Source organism: Populus trichocarpa, chromosome 15, assembly GCF_000002775.5.
Source record: "Populus trichocarpa isolate Nisqually-1 chromosome 15, P.trichocarpa_v4.1, whole genome shotgun sequence".
Lineage (NCBI taxonomy): Eukaryota > Viridiplantae > Streptophyta > Magnoliopsida > Malpighiales > Salicaceae > Populus > Populus trichocarpa.
Window position 1 is genome coordinate 775890 of NC_037299.2, and position 17196 is coordinate 793085.

A 17196-nucleotide genomic window follows, 5' to 3' on the forward strand; every position below is an offset into this window, starting at 1 on the left:
TATTTTTTATGTAACATGTATTATAAATATGAGTTATTTTTTTTGTTCATGTGATTGTGGTTTGGTATAATGGTCTTATATCTTTTATCTAATCAAGAAACAATTATTTGGTTGGTCAAATAATTTCTGTTTTTTTGTATTAATCTCGTATATAATTATATTTCAAACCTTGATTTTGTAGAAGTTAAAATAACATGTTTTCTTATTCATGAAGATCTGTTTTTTTACATGCAAAAATTTATCTTACAACAATTTAAATAAAAAAAAATTAAAGCAATATCTTTTTTAATAAAAGTTTTTTAAAAGGTAAAACAACATCGTTTTGGATATAAAGGTTTTTTCTTTAAAAACAATTGACACACCATCGTTTTGGATGAAAAATAAAAAAAGAAAAATCTTGGGGGTTGACTTAGTTGGGTCTCACACGCACTCGGTCAAGTTAATTAGGTTGCCAATTGACTTGTTAGGTCACTTAAAATTAAATGAGTTAGCTTTTTAAATGAGTTAAAAGCAAATCTAGCTTAAATCAAATTCTATATTAGCAGCATATCCGATCGACCCGACTGACTAGATATGTTTGATCATAGTTTTGAAACCCGGCCTGATGAGTCGATCTGGAATGGAACTGGGCCGGAATTAAGAAAAAAAGAGGGGAAGTCACAACCTGGGGTGACCCGGAAAAACTCGGTTGTAACCTGTTGACTATATATTTTTGTGTTTTTTTTTTTTTATCAAAACGACATTGTTTTGATTTATAAAAAAAATATAATTAATCCGGGTGACTCGGTAAAAACTCTATAACTCAGGAAAAACCCATGACCCGAGCTTCACCAGATTTCAAAACTCTTGATTTGATAACTATAATTCTATCATTTCACCCTTTCTTTTACAACAATGTAGAGATGCAATCACATGTCAAGTCTCCATCGCTAAATTCAGCGCAATATTATATATATATATATATATATATATATATATATATATATATATATATATATATATATATATATAGAATTCTTGAAGATGACATACAAACTTGACAGATTCCCATTGCTCTTCAACCTCCAAATTATTATCCTTTTAACTGACATGTCAATTTCTTAATCAAGGGCTGAAGAACTTGATGGCTTCACAGCCTTTGGATAAGATGCCAGATAGGCTATGTGTAGAGGAATTGTTTGTGCAGTGACCTGGTCAATGATTGTAAGCTAGTTTTTCTGTTCGTCCCCATAAATTCTTCCATTAATGGAGCATTTTCCTCCTTTTTTTGGCACAAATTCCTCGTCTCATCTACTGTTTTGAAAGAAATTAATTTTTTTATCAGATGAAAAAAAAAAAAAAGAGTTACTCTCGGAGTAATTTTTTTTTAAAAAATAAATGTGAAGAGAGAGAAAAAAATATTTTTCAACTAGGGTAAGAATATCACTTTCGATAGTTCTAAATTTAACTTTTTATTTTCATCGAGTACTATAAATTTTTTATTAAGAAAGAAAGAATAAATGATAATTAAGTAAATTTAGGTCAGGTTTGACTTCTTTTTTAAAATTATTTTTTTTATTAATTGAAATAAATTTTTTTTTGTGGTAGATAGAAATTAAGGTAAATAGTGCACCACCATATCTGCTCAATGCTCATTGTAAAAAAAAACATAAAAAGAAGAGAAAAAGAAAATTTACACCAAAAAAACCATTTAATACAATAATTAAAAAAAAAACAGGTGGATCAACACAGATTGAACATTATCAATCCAATACAAAGTAAATTTAAAATATTTTTTATTTTAAAGAAAATCAAATCAAATTTAATAAATTCGACTACATTATATATATATATATATATATATATATATATATATATATATATATATATAGACTTGTTAGGTCAATCAGACACAAAAACATGATCAAAAGAGAAGAAAAGAATAATCATCATAACATATTTTGAGAATCCCGAAGAAGAAATCCAAGATTTTCCTCATTTTCTAAGAGATACATGCAAAACACAAGGCCACGCAGGTGCCTCCTTGCCTTGCTACAATGGAGAATATGACAGCTAGGGATGAACTGTGCTTGTTATTGCCTGGTCAGTCAGCAACATAAAGTTAGTCACTCGAGGCTATAAATCGCCCTCTCCTCCCAGTAGCCAACTCAAAGTAAAACTGATAAACAATGCTTGTGACAAGAGGGAGAAAAAAAAACCCTAAATGCAACAGCCTGGCCTGTTTAATATTACATCTGGTAGATCCAGACTGCAGGCAGCGAATGCCATGTGACAGGATTCTTTTCTGATGGTTCCAAGAAACAGTTAGCAGCACCTGAAACATAATTTATTGTTGGTTTAAGATGTTATTTGCCAATGAAAAAACTATCTATATCAGTTCCTGTTTTTTATCAGAATGTACATTACAACAAGCTGTGACCTGTGCAAAACTTAACTATTTGTCAATGGGGTGCACATGCAGAATAAAATATAATCACTCGAGAAAGAATAACCATAAAAATAACTGCCCACACATAGCATGTGGTACAAAAACACTGCTTCCGGGGTATCATCGGTTGATATGTTCATGTTTCGACAAGTGCCGGGTTGATATCTTCACGAAAATGGTGTTTCTGGTCTCCTTTTCATATGTCATTCGATGTTTCTCTTATGTACCCTCAATTAATATACGGTGGATCGATGAAGGCCCACTCGAAAACCTGTTCATAGTGAACAGCAGCATTCTCCCATGTGGAGTCCTTCACCATGCCTCTCTTCATTATTCCTTCCCAAGACGATTTATGATCTCGGTATGTCATGATAGCAACTCTTAATGCCTGTCAAGAATCGGCCGCGCATTGTCAGAGACAGTCAGACAATTAGAGAGAGGAAAATTTTGTTTCATCATTGTGACTAGACGAGGTTCCACAGAATGAATAGAATAGACAAGGTAACAAGAGGAAGCCCTTATAAATCTACTCAATACAACCATGTAAGCAAATTTTCCCACCCTCAAGTTCCAAAAGAATATGATTATCACCATCTGTCATAGACCTGACCTTGTTCCATGGACAACAGAAAACAAAGCATGGCAGGTGATTTTAACTTGGGAAATTAACAGATCATTAAAGCGGTGATTTCAGTTGAACTCTTTGAGGAAAAGAAACATACAGGTATGGATTAAAGAGCTATGCAAGTATAATAAAATCAACTTCCACATCCAAAAAATGTTAAATTAAATTAACTTACCGCCAACATGCTTTCTTTTGATAGCGGAGAAAAAATCCACCTGTCAACATAACACAACTTCTGTTTAAGTTCGACAAGATTCAGGGAAATGAAGAATTAAATTCATGTAGATAATTGCAGTACTTGTTTTCTTCAAAGAATGATGTTATTTCCACCATGAGAGAACAGAAGCTATAGCACAAAATAATCTTTGTTCATTTACTTTCCTAATTAAAACAGATACATGCGTCTTACTTTCCTAGTTTCGAGTAATATTCGCAACTTTTCCCCAGGTACATAAACACATGCATGTGTAAGTACTTTATGAAACAAAAAGTTAAGCTAATTCTAAGTTAATAAACTGATGCATGAAAATGGTAGAAAATTGTCAACCTCTAATTTCTAACAAAGGAAGAAATGAGTGAAAGACAGGCACATGTGCAATTTGACATGCACATCAGTTTATTTTTAGGAGGCGTCGCTAAAATTTAACATTTTAAAGTTCGCTGAAAATATAAAGGAATGGGCAAAAAGACCCTTGGAGAGACACAGAAGATGGTAAAAATCTTGAAGACACATGGAAATTTCTTCCCTAATTTGAAAAGAAATAGTACACCTATTGATCTATTTCAACACCCCACTTGCAGCTGAAATTCAAGTTTGGCCACAAAACTTGGGGATGATCAGTAAAAGTAGGTTAATCCAATTGAACAGTGCTTGGAAAATGAAGTCTTTGCACATGAATTCTTGTAGAAATCATGTCAATTGCCAGTTTTAATTAGTCTTCAGTTCCTGAAAATATAAAATTTTCTCCACCAAGGGCAATTCTTTCTGGCTATAGGTTTGAGGGATCAAATCAGAACCTGATTGAAACAAATTGCAATTCTGAATCAATGAATTACAGAATAGTTTTCTTTTTCTCTGGCCTTTTTCCTTCCTTATCTATGGGGTAAGAAAAGGCTAACTCTGACTACTGAGAATTGCAACTAAGAACTTCCAGGAAAACCATGCAGTGAATGAGTACTAAGGAAAAGCACATACCCGGTGCCTTCACCTAGACCTCCTTTAGAATAAGGATCGAAAGCCTGTACTGTATCCTGATATACACAAAGTACAAGCCATTTAGTACAAGCTCAAAAAAAGGACAACTGATACAGAATTCTTTTCAGGTTTTCACTCACTCTGAGCCCTCCAGTGCCATGAACAACTGGTACAGTCCCATATCTCATTGCATACAATTGATTTAGCCCACAGGGTTCAAATCTCGAGGGCATCAATAATATGTCAGCACTGTTTATTCCAGACTTGAATTAGTGTCATTGATATTTTGAGCAATATGTAAAACATGAATGGGAAAGAAGGATTACCCGGCTGTTATCTTGTGAGAAATTGGAATATTAAATCCAACCCAACCTCTAAACTTATCTTTGTAGGTTGACTCTGTTGCTCTCATCCAGTCCTCATACAAAGGGTCCCCAGACCCAAGCATCACCTGACACATACCGTACATCTTTAGTAGTTGTGAAGGAAAATGCACTCCTTAGCTAAACACCAAACTCGTTTCTATTTGATGCTGAAGAAATCTTAAAAACAAATTAACTATGCTACCGCACACCTCTAATGAGGTTTAAGAGAGCATTTATTCTCCCTTTAATTCAAACAAAGGCATGTCAGTTTTAAAACCTAGAAGAATGAGAAGATATGACTAGAGTTTGAGGGCATTTCAGGTCTGAAATTCAAGCTAAATATAATTCCCACACGCCTTTGAGTTTGAAATGAAATTTATGCAAGAAAACAAATGACAACAGCCAGTAGAGAGAAAGCAATGCTGCATTCAAGGGATGAGACAAAAATGGAATAAATGAAAATCTGACATACGAATTGAACATCATCTTCCAAAAGCTCTGGAGTTGCCCAGCGGATCAGGTCGATTCCTTTTTGATAGTCTAGCCTCCCAATGAATCCAATCTACAAAATCCAACTCCAATTAGTAACAGTAGAGGAGTTTCTAATTTTGTTACAGAACAGTGCATAAGGAAAAAATATCATACCAATGGACAATCAGGCTTAATAGGAAGACCTAATTCCTTCTGCAAAGCAATCTTACACTGAACCTGCAACTTGTAAAGTAGCAGGTAAGGAAACAATGTTCCAAAACAGCTGATAGCGGAAATGTGACGTCACTACCTTCCCAGAAAGATCATCCACAGAGTAATTGGAAGCAATGTGCTTGTCTGATGATGGGTTCCATTCATAAATATCGATGCCATTCGTGATCCCTGGTGAAAAAATTGTGTTACTAAATTCAAGCATGAAATGCACTACAGTGTACTAAAATGTGTTAATTGACTGATACAGAACTTATTCACAACAAAGTAATCCTGGGAAACATTTTTAGTAAATATACCATTCAAAACACTCCTTCGGCTGCTTAACAGCTCATGCAGACCATATCCACCTTCAACAGTTGTTATTTCCCAGGCATAACCCTGCACTAAACAAACCAACATTACTATTTTAAAGGAAAGAGAAAGTCAGAAGATGACCATGACTACCATAGAAGTGACCTGTTCAATGATTTCAACATTTAAAAATTTAGTTATTCCAAAAGCAAAGCCCATCAGACAAATGATTATAGCTACAAATGATGGCAAAGGATAAATTAACATCATAGACCTTGCTAACAGTGAGTATCCGATCAACTGTGACAATTGCACCCTTTAGAAGATTAACAGCTTCACCAGTGTCAAGAGCATGAGTCCTTGCCCAAGTAGGGAACACCCATCCCAAGGCCCCATACCACTCTGAAGGCAATCCCAAATTTGTGTAAGTTGCTGCAGGTTCCACTCCCTAATATGTAGAAGAATTTGTTGAATTAGTGTAACAAACCTTCCTCATTGTATAAAAGAATTCATCACGAAGAAGCCCAAGAGGCAGAATAACACGCATGCTCTGTATCACTTCAAAACATCAAAGGAGCACCTACCTGATGTGCAAGGTTATGTATCACAAGGATAGTTCGTGCATCCTTATAAACTCCATAGGGACGATATTTCGAAGCCAAAAGCCTGAACACATATAACAATCAAAATCCAGTTAACATTTCTGAAATTAAAAACTGCACTCACAACAAATGTTAAATAAAATTTCCAACAGTCCCAAGAAAAAGAAAAAATAAAACAAAATACAAAAATCCAATTGGGAACATCTACAACTTGCAGGGGTTGGATTTGGAAGTTTTGAAAGAGATGAGAAAATAACAGGAGATTATTTGCCAATGAATTAATGTACAACATACATTTTAAATGCAATGATAAACAGCAGGATCACTTACACTGGAACCAAACCAGCGTGCCAATCATTAACAAGGAACAGACATTTCTCTCCATAGGTGTACCCTCCAAGTGGAAGCACCAATGGAGCTTCACATGCTGCATGGCAAAGTAAAGCGAACCGAAACTGTAAAACCAAATAAGAAGAAAGCTTGTCATTGTTTGTGAATCTAGGGCCCAAAAGATAATCAATATCACCCAAGAGCTGGAACAATCATGAAGCTACCTGATTATCACCAAAAGCACCACGGCTATCACCATATGGGTTTCCAGGTCTGTGGTATGAAGGATGGTCCACAAACACCTAAAGTGAAGATGTGTAAGACTCATCGTTATCACAGAAGTTTTACAAAATGAAGTTTAGAATTGAATAAGAGCGAACAAGAAAAACTTCACAAAATGAAGTTTCTCCTGTTTTACATAATTTTTAAAGAAAGATTTTTGCATATTTATGCACAAATATAAAATGGTCCACAAATTTACAATCGAGAAGGAGCTGAAAATTCTTACCCAATCAACACCTTCCCTGTACTCATGGAAGAAAGCAACCTCTTGTTCCCCTCCAAAGCAATATACCTTTATATGACAATCCAACTCTGAAGCACCAGCAAAATTCTTATCTGCCGGACTACCATGCAGGTATCTAGGAGAGACAACCATCACTCGATGTCCACGAGCAGCTAGCACTATAGGCAAAGAACCACACACATCTCCTAATCCTCCAGTCTTTGAATATGGTGCCGCTTCAGAGGTAACAAAAACAATATTGTAAGTTACTCCGGTTTGGACTTTCTCTACTCCTTCAATGTCCTCAGCTTCTTCTGTTCCACCAGTAGTTGCATCTTCATGAGACTCTAAAACCTCACCATCACCTGCAGTTCAATTTTTATACATCTTGCAATAAGCTATAGGACAGGACTTCAGCATACAAAATTATAATCCAGAATAAGAAATGGTATTTGGAAGGCCCAAAGAATGGCATTATATGAAAAGGAGACTTCGGAACAAAATGGAAAAGAAAAAAGGGCGTTCAATATTGGAAATTTACTCATTATTGATAACAGAGAAACTAGAATAATTAATAAATTTGGAGTTCCATCCCCTCCGAGTTTAGTACGAAATGGAAAAAATCACAGACAGCTCAAAATACATTAGTGATAGCCAAGTATAATGTTCAACTCCTATTTCCTAATGAAATTGTGCACAATTGAGCACACACGCGTGAGAATTTCAAAAGACTGGAGACTTTTGTCATGACTCTTGCAATTCTAGAAAAGAAACGAAACCATTGTTATTGTTATTTTTTGAAATTCCTGCCATATATTCACATACCAAACAATGCCAGTGTGTTAATTTTAAAATAAATAAAAAATGCAAGGAAAATGACATGCTGGGAAACCACAAGAACCAAATCAATTAGATCAGTTTCACAAAGTCTTTACTATGACAGCATGTAATTGCTGTTGGCAACTCAATTTTCTCATCAAATCTGATCATAGGAGTTTCCCTAACAATCAAGCGACTTGCTACTTTACTCAATCCTTGCTTCAGTAACTACATACCATATATTCGTATAAAATTTTAATCACAAAAAGGCAAAAAAGAAGAAGAAGCATGAGCAATCGTTAAAGAGATAATAGGATATGGAATGATCGATAACTTATTATAATAATCAATAAAGGACACCAAAAGCAAAATAAAGAACTAAGCATAAACCTTCAAAATACATAAAGAAACACTGTAAAGAAAAAAATCCAAAATTTAAAGATTCCACAATCCAAAAAAACTAAAAACCATGAAAATTGAGTTTTGACAAGATTACTGTAAAAGAAATATCCATACCAGAAGGAGGAATCAAGTTAAAACCAATAATGGAACCAGAAGAATCCCTTTCAGGACCTAAAATAAGACCACCACGCTTCTCTTCTTTCTCATTTTCAACAGCAAAGTTTCCATCTTTTGAATTACCCACCTCACTTCTCCCTGATCTTGCAATCACCAAGTTTCCATATTTATACCTCTCCCTTACAAAACAACCAAAACCCAGTTGAGCCCTTGGCCTAAAACCAACCCTAGTAGTATCTAATCTAGTAAATGCTTGGCATGTCGATACTCCTCCATTGCCAACAATGCAAAGAGACTCCATCAAAAAATGAAGAGAAAGAGGGAGAGGGAGATGCCAAGATTAGATTTTTGAAGAGTGGAGGAGAGAAGGGGTGTGCAAGTGGTTGAAACGGCAAGTAAAATCCCTGAATAAAGTCATAAAGCGTCACACTTTGATACCAAGAGAAGGTGTCATGCAGTGTTAGATTTTTTAGATTCTGAGAGAGAGAGAGAGGGTGGGGAGGGATTAGATGTCCTGAAAAAGCGCGAAACCCGAAAATGGATCCTGCATTTATTTAAAAATGGAAATTCAAGAGCATGCCACGTTGACAAACACCACACGTGGAATTCTTGCATGGGTTGGACAGAGTGAGAGTAAGATGATGCGGTGGAGGTGGGTGTTGAGTAGGATAATGGGGCCAACTGTATGTCATACGTGGGACCCATTAAGTAGTGTAGTCCACAGTTCTATAAATGTGGCAGCATCTGAATTCTGATGCTACGCTAGGATTCGATTTTATTTGATGGATTGTTCCGAAAATTTGCTATTCAAAAATTAATTTAGTGAAATTAATTTAAGTATGTATTTTGTAATGTGTTGTTTTTCTGAAAAAATATTCTTTAACTGGAAAATAAATCAAATTATTTTTTTTGATAATATTAGCAAATTAAAATCACTAAAAAAACATTTTAGAAATATTAATTTAATGTTTTTAAAACAAAAATAATAATTTAAAAAACATTTTAAAATATAAAAATTATCACAATGAAAAAAATATTTAAATATATTTTTTATTGAAATGATGAATATATTAATCTAATAAACTCAATTCAAAATCATCGGGTATAACATAAATTTACTTAAAATATTTTAAGGTATTATTTGGAAATGTAATAGGATGGTGTTTTTTCTTGAATTTTTTTTGATAAATTTTAAATTAATATTTTTTTATTTTTTTGCTATGTTAATATTAAAAATAAAAATATATCTTATATATTTTTTAAAAAATACTTTTAAAAGTAACACAACACCTAAATTGAATATTATGATATAGCCACGTAAGTATAAAAGAAATGCGGCAGTATTTTATTGGTGGAATGTGGCAGGGGAGGATTTTTTTTGTGATGTTGCGTAATGTATACAAATTTAGTGGGACCAATTATTGTGTGGGTCCCATAGAGACGTGGCAGGATCTAAGGAGAATGTATATCGGCAGTTGTGAACGTGGCAATCATTGGAGAAGTCAGAGTTTTGAGGTCTGGAATTAACGAATTTCCATAAAAAGGAAAAGTTTAAGACTCTGAAGAAATTTTTAAAACGCTGTCGCTTTAGTTGTTTAATTGAATTACAAAGGCAAGCACAAATCCCGATGATGTATCCTTTCCCGAGATGGACGTACTCTACACGTGAAAAAGTTAAATTATAATATAATTATAATTAACCGACAAAATGTTAAATGTCTTGGATAATCTGAGTTAATTTACAAATTATTAAGTTAACTCAAATCAGTTAATTTTTATTATTCTTTTTGTTTTTTTAAAAGATTCTTTGAATTAATCTATAATAGGATTTAACAATCATTCTTCTAGGAAACCAAATTTGATCCTATCGAATGTATTTTCTTATTTGAATTGAAATCTAATCTAAATTAAAAAAAATACAAGTTTAAAAATTAATTTAAAACACAAAATTAAATTGAAATTTTTTTTCTCTCAACTCCAATTTATATTTTCAAGTAAGATGGAAATTCAAAAACACTTTAATAGAATTATTCTTGTCGAATGTAACTTATTAACACTAATATATTTTTTTTATGGCTGAAATTAATATCAATCGATAATTTTTTTTTTATCGTTGTAATTTATCGAATTGAAAAAAAATTATCAAAATGAAATTTTCAAAAACTAAAAGTTAGCTAGAATTTAGATTTGAGTTCTCTGATTTTGAACCATTATTTTTTTTCTTACTTGCAACAACCAGAAACAAAATTGAATTTTTTTACCAGAGTTAATAGTTTGTAGTCTGTAATTTTTTAAAGATATTTACATGTTCTTGGTTTGTAATAATATGTTATGCTGGAAAATGATAAATAAATTCGTTATCTTGTTTTGACTTTTGATGTTATGTTTACGAGATTGTAAAAATAATGATAAGTGTTCTGATGTATGTGAAAAGGGGATGTTTCGAATTTGGAGATGGAGATTGATGGTGTAGTCTTTTTTTTGTACGTATAAAAAAACATAAAAAGATATGAAATTGAAGATTACAAATAAATAATATTTAAGTTAATTTACTAGTATATTTTTTCTCATGATAAGTTTATGATTAAATTTTAATTTGTTAATTAATTATATAGTAAAAATTAGATGTTTTTAATTTCGAGTATTATTTCTAAAATAAACGTTTGTTTGAGACTGTAAGAATCCTAAATAAGGTTGAAAAAAACTATTTATAAAATCTATTTCTCAACCAGTCTAATATCAAATTATAAAATCAGAAAAAAAATATTTTTTTAATTATTATCAATATTAAATAAAAGATCAAATTGCTCATGAGATGATGATCAAGCCTCTATAATCAATATTTAAAACTGGATTTGTTTTAAAATAAACTGAAACCCAAATTAAGTGTTGTTCCGCATTTATGAGAATTCTAGTAACTTATTTCTTTTAAAAAAAGCAAAAAAATAGAGTAACCTCACTCAATTAAAAAATAATTAATTCATAAAAATTGAAGGAGGACAAATATAAAATCCATTGTAGGAGAAACCAATAAATTTATTGTTTCAACCCATAGTAATTGATTCGGGTAAATCTTCTAAACCTATATTAATATTTTAAATTTGCAACTCGTGAGATTAAAAACACGAGTATAATTAAGAATTTCAATTGTCAATCAATTTAGTATTAAATTATGAAATTAAAAAAAAAATCTAAATTAAAAACCTAACCAAAGCAAAAGAAATGAACATGAAAGGAGAAAAAAATAAAGGGGTGAAATTGAAAAAAAAAATTCAAAAACTATCTTAAATAAAAATAAAATTAAAAGAATGGAGATCAAATCTAACAAACTAAGAAATTAAAGAATGATGCAAATGAAGACAAAACAAAATTTAATAAATGAGTTAAAATAAAACAAATAAAACAAAAAAAAACAAAATCAAAAGAAAAATAACTTGAAAATGATGATATGAAAATGTGAAGGGTCATGCCTGAATTTATAAGAGGAAAGAGAAAGAAAGAGAGAAAAAAAGATGTTGGGGACACTTTGAAGATCCAAAAACTTACATGTGTCACGAAAGGAAGTAGAGGAGGCCAAGACAAATTGAATAGCAAGGTGAAATAATATTTTTTATCATTGGTGTTAACAGCTTTTCTGTATTTTTTTAAGATTTTTAAAAATACTATACTGTCCCTAAGACCCAAAAAATATAGACTCATTACATTATAGAAAAAAAACATGAAATACAAAAAAAAAAAACTTAGATCATAGTTAAATGATTATTTAATATTAAGAATAATAAAGTAATTTTACTGTATAAAATAACCGAGATACCTCTTAACAATTCTAAAATAATAAATGAATCAAATAAAAAAAATACTTAACTCCTTTATTTACTGTGACTAATATATATATATATAGAGTGTTTTTCCACGTGTTTTTAACTGGTGTGGTAACAATATCCCTCCCTCCCATGTAAAATTCATGTCCCCAAGATTCAACACAGAAGTCCCTCCCATATTTTACAAGTACCATAGTACATACAATCTCTGAACTAACTTCAACTCTTTCCCACTAGCAGGCACTGCTGAGTTATTGTCTTCGAACAAGGACACGTGGATACATGGTTGTTCCCACTACCACCTGCAATTCGTAGGTATTCTATTGGTCAAGTATTATTGTCTTCGAACAAGGACACGTGGATACATGGTTGTTCCCACTACCACCTGCAATTCGTAGGTATTCTATTGGTCAAGTATTTTCCCATGGATGATTTTTTTATCCAAAATACTAGAGTTGTAAAAAACTTGTACAATCCACAAAATTCTTGTAAATCTTTTCATTATTATATTATCGTCCTTTTTTCCATTAATTAAATTAGAGAATTAAGTGTTTACTTAATTTTTAAGAAATTATTGCATTTAAAATCCCCATGTGCTTGCTTTTCAATTTCATTTATTGAAAAATATATATATTTAGTGTTTTTTTAGATGATTAACTTTATATAGTACTATAATTATCATCAAACCTAACTTAGACTCTCGTCCTAAAATATATATTTATTTTATATTTTATTATATTGACAAAACATGTTTATATAATATTCACAATTACTATTTTATTTTTATATTAAATAATAAATAGTATTAATCTAAATATCTAAAATTTGAAGACACAATAGTCCATGACACTATGTATAAAAATCAAATATTTAACCCAATACCATTACACAGCCTCAAGGACTGGAGTTTTATGACATCATTAACAAAAACATCAAACGATAATCCACAATAAATACTGTATAAACACACCATAATACATAGTTCACATCACTCATCAACCGAAATCATTCCTCCATCCATGACCATCAAGAGGAGGCACCCTCCAATCATCACCACCACCATTGAAATCAGGGCTATACCCGCCAGCATGTCTTTTAGAATGGAGACGCATCCCGTTTTGTTTTGGGCTCGGGCTCCTTAGAGCCTGGTAAGTTGTGCCGCCACCTGAACTAGAAGAATCACAACCTGAACCACCATTAATGCTTGATCCTTTCTTAGTGAATGGATTCCGCAGAGGTGTACCTGGGGCATATTGTTGCTTGGTCGAGCCCTGACTACGCACTTTTGCCTTCGCGGATTGGGTCGGAGCCATGTAGCTAGGTACATTGCTCGAACTCAGTTGTCGTTGGTGTCGATTCGAAGACAGATTGGCATCAAGTATGCCCATGTTAGAGTTGCTCGTGCCTGTTGGGGTGACCATGTCCATCTCCACTGTCTTCTCGGACATGTCATCGGTCGTGGCTGTGGCTGTGGTTGTGTTTAATGTCACATAGGAGCCTTCATTTGGACCCAATTGACGCACATTATATGGTTGTGCTGACATCCATCCCTCAAGCCAATTCCAGCCCCATTGAGCCTTCTCACTTCCATCCACAAAATGTCCTATTTCTTTACCGTTTGGACTATTTTGGGAGAGTAATGGCTGCTGCTGCTGCTGCAAAACAAAACCAATTACAGACAAGTCATTGAGGTTTTTATTTTATTTTTGTTTCTCAAATTGTCAAGAAAATGTTGAAAAACTAGCCAAATTTTAGCCAGGGCTAATTACAACGGAACACATGCATTAATTACATACCTCGTAGGCGTAAGCATAAGCAAGGGCTCTTTCCCTCTTCATGACAGCATCATGTTTCTTTGAAGCATTTTCCTTGAATATTTTACCTGGACTTCGATTCCTACTATCCCATTTATAACTCTTCAATGGACTCTTAGGATTCATAATTTCTTCAACCACCGATAGTCTTCGTTCATCTTCTTCCTCGGCCTTCATTTGAAGCTTCTCATGAGTTAACTGAAGCCTTCTTGCTCTTACTCTTGCTTGCACTCGAACAAGTGCTTGCATACATCTCATTGTCATTTGTGCTTGCTTTCGTACATTATGGCCCCTAACTAGTGCTTGAAGCCTCACCAATCCCTTCAAGGCACGTAAGGCACGCCGAGCCTGCAAAATATATATGGCCAATTAACTCGTAAAACAAAAATAAATACACAAACATATTGTAAGATGAGTTTTAATCTCTTCATCATCTTTGAGCTCTCGTCGGACCAATAGGATATATATATAATCGCAGGATTCAAAGTACGTACCAGCTATAATTAGACTGTTTTCAACGAGAGTTAACTTATTGATTAACCATATTATTTTGATCTAATTAAAGTGAAATGAAGAGAGGGATTACAAGGTAGCCCCTATAGTATGATTGAATGAGGATGGCAGCTCTTTCTTCCTTAGAGTATCGACCATAACCGGCTAAGCGAACAACGTTAGCTGCCGCTTGAGCAGCTGCAGCAGCAGTTGCTACTGCCACAGCAATGACATGGTTTCTATCTTCAGTTACTGGACTTGATGCATTGCTCTCATCATGTGTAACATCAGGAGAACTTTCAGCAGGAAAATGCTCAAATGAAACAACTTCTGGGGCCTCATGTTGCCATTTCTCTACATTGTCTTTCTGAAATACATATCATGCCAGCCATCATTTACATCGATGTCAAATTTGTGCTCAATTATCATAAAATCATGAGCTAGCTAGCTAGCATATAACTAACAAGATTAGTTAAGATTAATTAATTTCAGGCATAACAAAAATTTCTTTTTCAACAAAGAAATTAATAATGCAGCACAGCAAGAATTTTTTTTTTTTTTTTTGGCATGAATTGAAGAGGGTCTAGCAAGGCCGTGCACATGTGGGTGGAGATGGATGGAAGGATATCATCGGTGGCATGATAACAATAAGTCATGAAAGATGGCAACATTTTATGGTCGTACATGTCGTTTATGGTCCCATTTGGGCCCCCTTCAAGTTTATGGTCCTAGATACAGTACTAAAAGGGTAGGTCTTCGTTAAATATGGCCCTAGTAGCTGAACATAACTCATATAGCACAAATATTCATTGCCTTTTGACAACAAATGAGTCGAGAAAGATTGCTCATGTGGGTGGTCTCTATGTATCTAGGACACTCTTAATTATTTGCTAATTAGGAGATGGTTTGATACCTTACAAATTATATTCTAATAAACAATATGTATACTAGGAAAAATTAAAAATTAATAATAATAAATAAAACTCGTGCAAATTTTGAAGTTGAGTTTGAACACACACTAATGAAATATTTAACTAAGGAATAATAGAAAAACGTATGATGAAAATTTTGAAGGCAGGCTATCAGATTAGATCACAAGGTTTATAGTTCAATTAGGTGTACCAAATGATCGTATAAAACAAGTCTTAATAATAATTAACTTTGCTTATTACTTAAGCATGCACAAAAAAACACCACATGATATTTCAAAGGAGCAAGTAAATACATTATGATAAAAAAAAATATGACGACCTTTTTCTCTATTGGTAATTCCTTGGGAGATGATTTGAACACTTTCTTCACAGATGTAAACCATCCACTTCCTTTCTTCCCCATTTCCGATTACACCGATGATCAGCTTCATGTTGGTCAATCGATCAAATTTTCAGCACCCAAAAAGAAGAAGACAAGAACAGCATAAGAACACAAGCAAATTAATTGCGTACATAATTATTAGGACCAAAAGAGGAGTCTTTCCCTTGAACTAAGTATGATTTCTGTGAAATGCACGTATTTAGCAACAGCGCCCAGAAGAAGAGAAGATCAAATGAAGCATGCAAAAACATAATGACAAACTCAGCAACCATACAAAAGAAGATCACACTTGCACACGCATGCAAAGACAAAGAATATATATATATGAAACCAAACCTTGAGAAAAACTTGGATGAGTTGATTAGCAGGGAAGCTAATTTGACATTTTCTATCTTTCATTGTCCACTTTCATTTGAAAGAAGGGTTTTGGTTCGTTCAAAGAAGAAGAAGAAGAAGAAGAGGTTAGTTCACATGGATGAAGAGAGAGTCGGGAGGAGGAGGAGCTAGGTGGGGGGTGGGGGGGGAGACTGTGAGAGTAATAACTACAACCAGCGCAATACGCCGCTGGTATTTATGAAAATCATGGGCCCTCTCTTGGTTTCATACTTTCATTACACGGGTTTGTAACGCCTTTTCGAGGTTTATTATAAAGAAACCACCTCAAAATTATAACAGCATACTATACCATCGCCCAAGCTTTATTTTACGGTTGGATTATTTAAAAAAATATATTTAAGTTTTGTTAATGTGTTTTTAGGGAAAAAAAAAATATAAAAATTGATCTAACATGATTTAATCGACTTGACAGATCTAAAGATCACTTGAAAGATCAATAAAAATATAGTTTGACTTTAAAAAAATCAAGACGATATTTTTTTAAAATATTAAAATGACAACATATTAAATCGACATGGATAAACTCGAGTTAACTTGTTAAATCTGCTACTTAGGTTATAAGACTCTGATAACCCTATAGAAAACAAAAAAAATAATAATATTAAACTCAATTCTTAATCAACTCAAATTTGAAGGATGAAATTGAAACAAAATTAACTAAAACAATGAGTTGAGTTAACCCGCTAAACATGGGTAATGAAACCGAGATAACCATATAGAAAGCAAATCAAAACAAATTATGAAGCTTAATTCTCAATCAACCCAATGTTAAAGGATAAAATTAAAAAAAAAATCACCCTAATCAATATTGACCCAGGTAAAAAAAATCAGAAGTTATAATATTTAGTATTAAAACATCGAGGATCGAATTGAAAAATATAATATCATCAATTTAAATAGAAGAATGAAATTGAAAACCACTAAAACTTTTACAAAATGGCCAATAAAAAAAATTTAGAAATTCAAAGAATGAGG

General features: G+C 32.9%; 3 protein-coding genes across 6 annotated transcripts in view; 1 reads left to right on the forward strand and 2 right to left on the reverse strand.

Moving 5' to 3' along the window:
* LOC7464538 (uncharacterized) overlaps positions 1-17196 on the forward strand; it is a 92306-nt gene that overhangs the window by 48341 nt on the left and 26769 nt on the right. The gene's annotated exons all lie outside the window — the stretch shown is intronic.
* Positions 2305-8876, reverse strand: LOC7464543 (starch synthase 1, chloroplastic/amyloplastic). The gene is made up of 15 exons (XM_024586885.2): positions 8382-8876; positions 7050-7411; positions 6766-6843; positions 6542-6666; positions 6194-6275; positions 5884-6057; positions 5615-5696; positions 5395-5486; positions 5259-5321; positions 5086-5175; positions 4575-4699; positions 4389-4497; positions 4249-4304; positions 3229-3268; positions 2305-2816 (listed from the first exon to the last, which is right to left on the reverse strand). Exons 1-15 carry the CDS (start codon positions 8683-8685, stop codon positions 2658-2660), a joined length of 1941 nt encoding a protein of 646 aa, XP_024442653.2. The 5' UTR covers positions 8686-8876; the 3' UTR covers positions 2305-2657.
* Positions 13060-16484, reverse strand: LOC7464544 (protein IQ-DOMAIN 21). 4 transcript variants are annotated; one of them, XM_002321961.4, is made up of 5 exons: positions 16162-16452; positions 15763-15868; positions 14606-14878; positions 14002-14367; positions 13060-13860 (listed from the first exon to the last, which is right to left on the reverse strand). In XM_002321961.4, exons 2-5 carry the CDS (start codon positions 15844-15846, stop codon positions 13201-13203), a joined length of 1383 nt encoding a protein of 460 aa, XP_002321997.1. In that variant the 5' UTR covers positions 15847-15868; positions 16162-16452; the 3' UTR covers positions 13060-13200. The 4 variants fall into 4 exon arrangements, with proteins under 4 accessions (XP_002321997.1, XP_024442655.1, XP_052303266.1 ...); XM_024586887.2 differs by having other exon boundaries at positions 13060-13857; positions 16162-16427; XM_052447306.1 differs by lacking the exon at positions 14606-14878 and having other exon boundaries at positions 13060-13857; positions 16162-16484.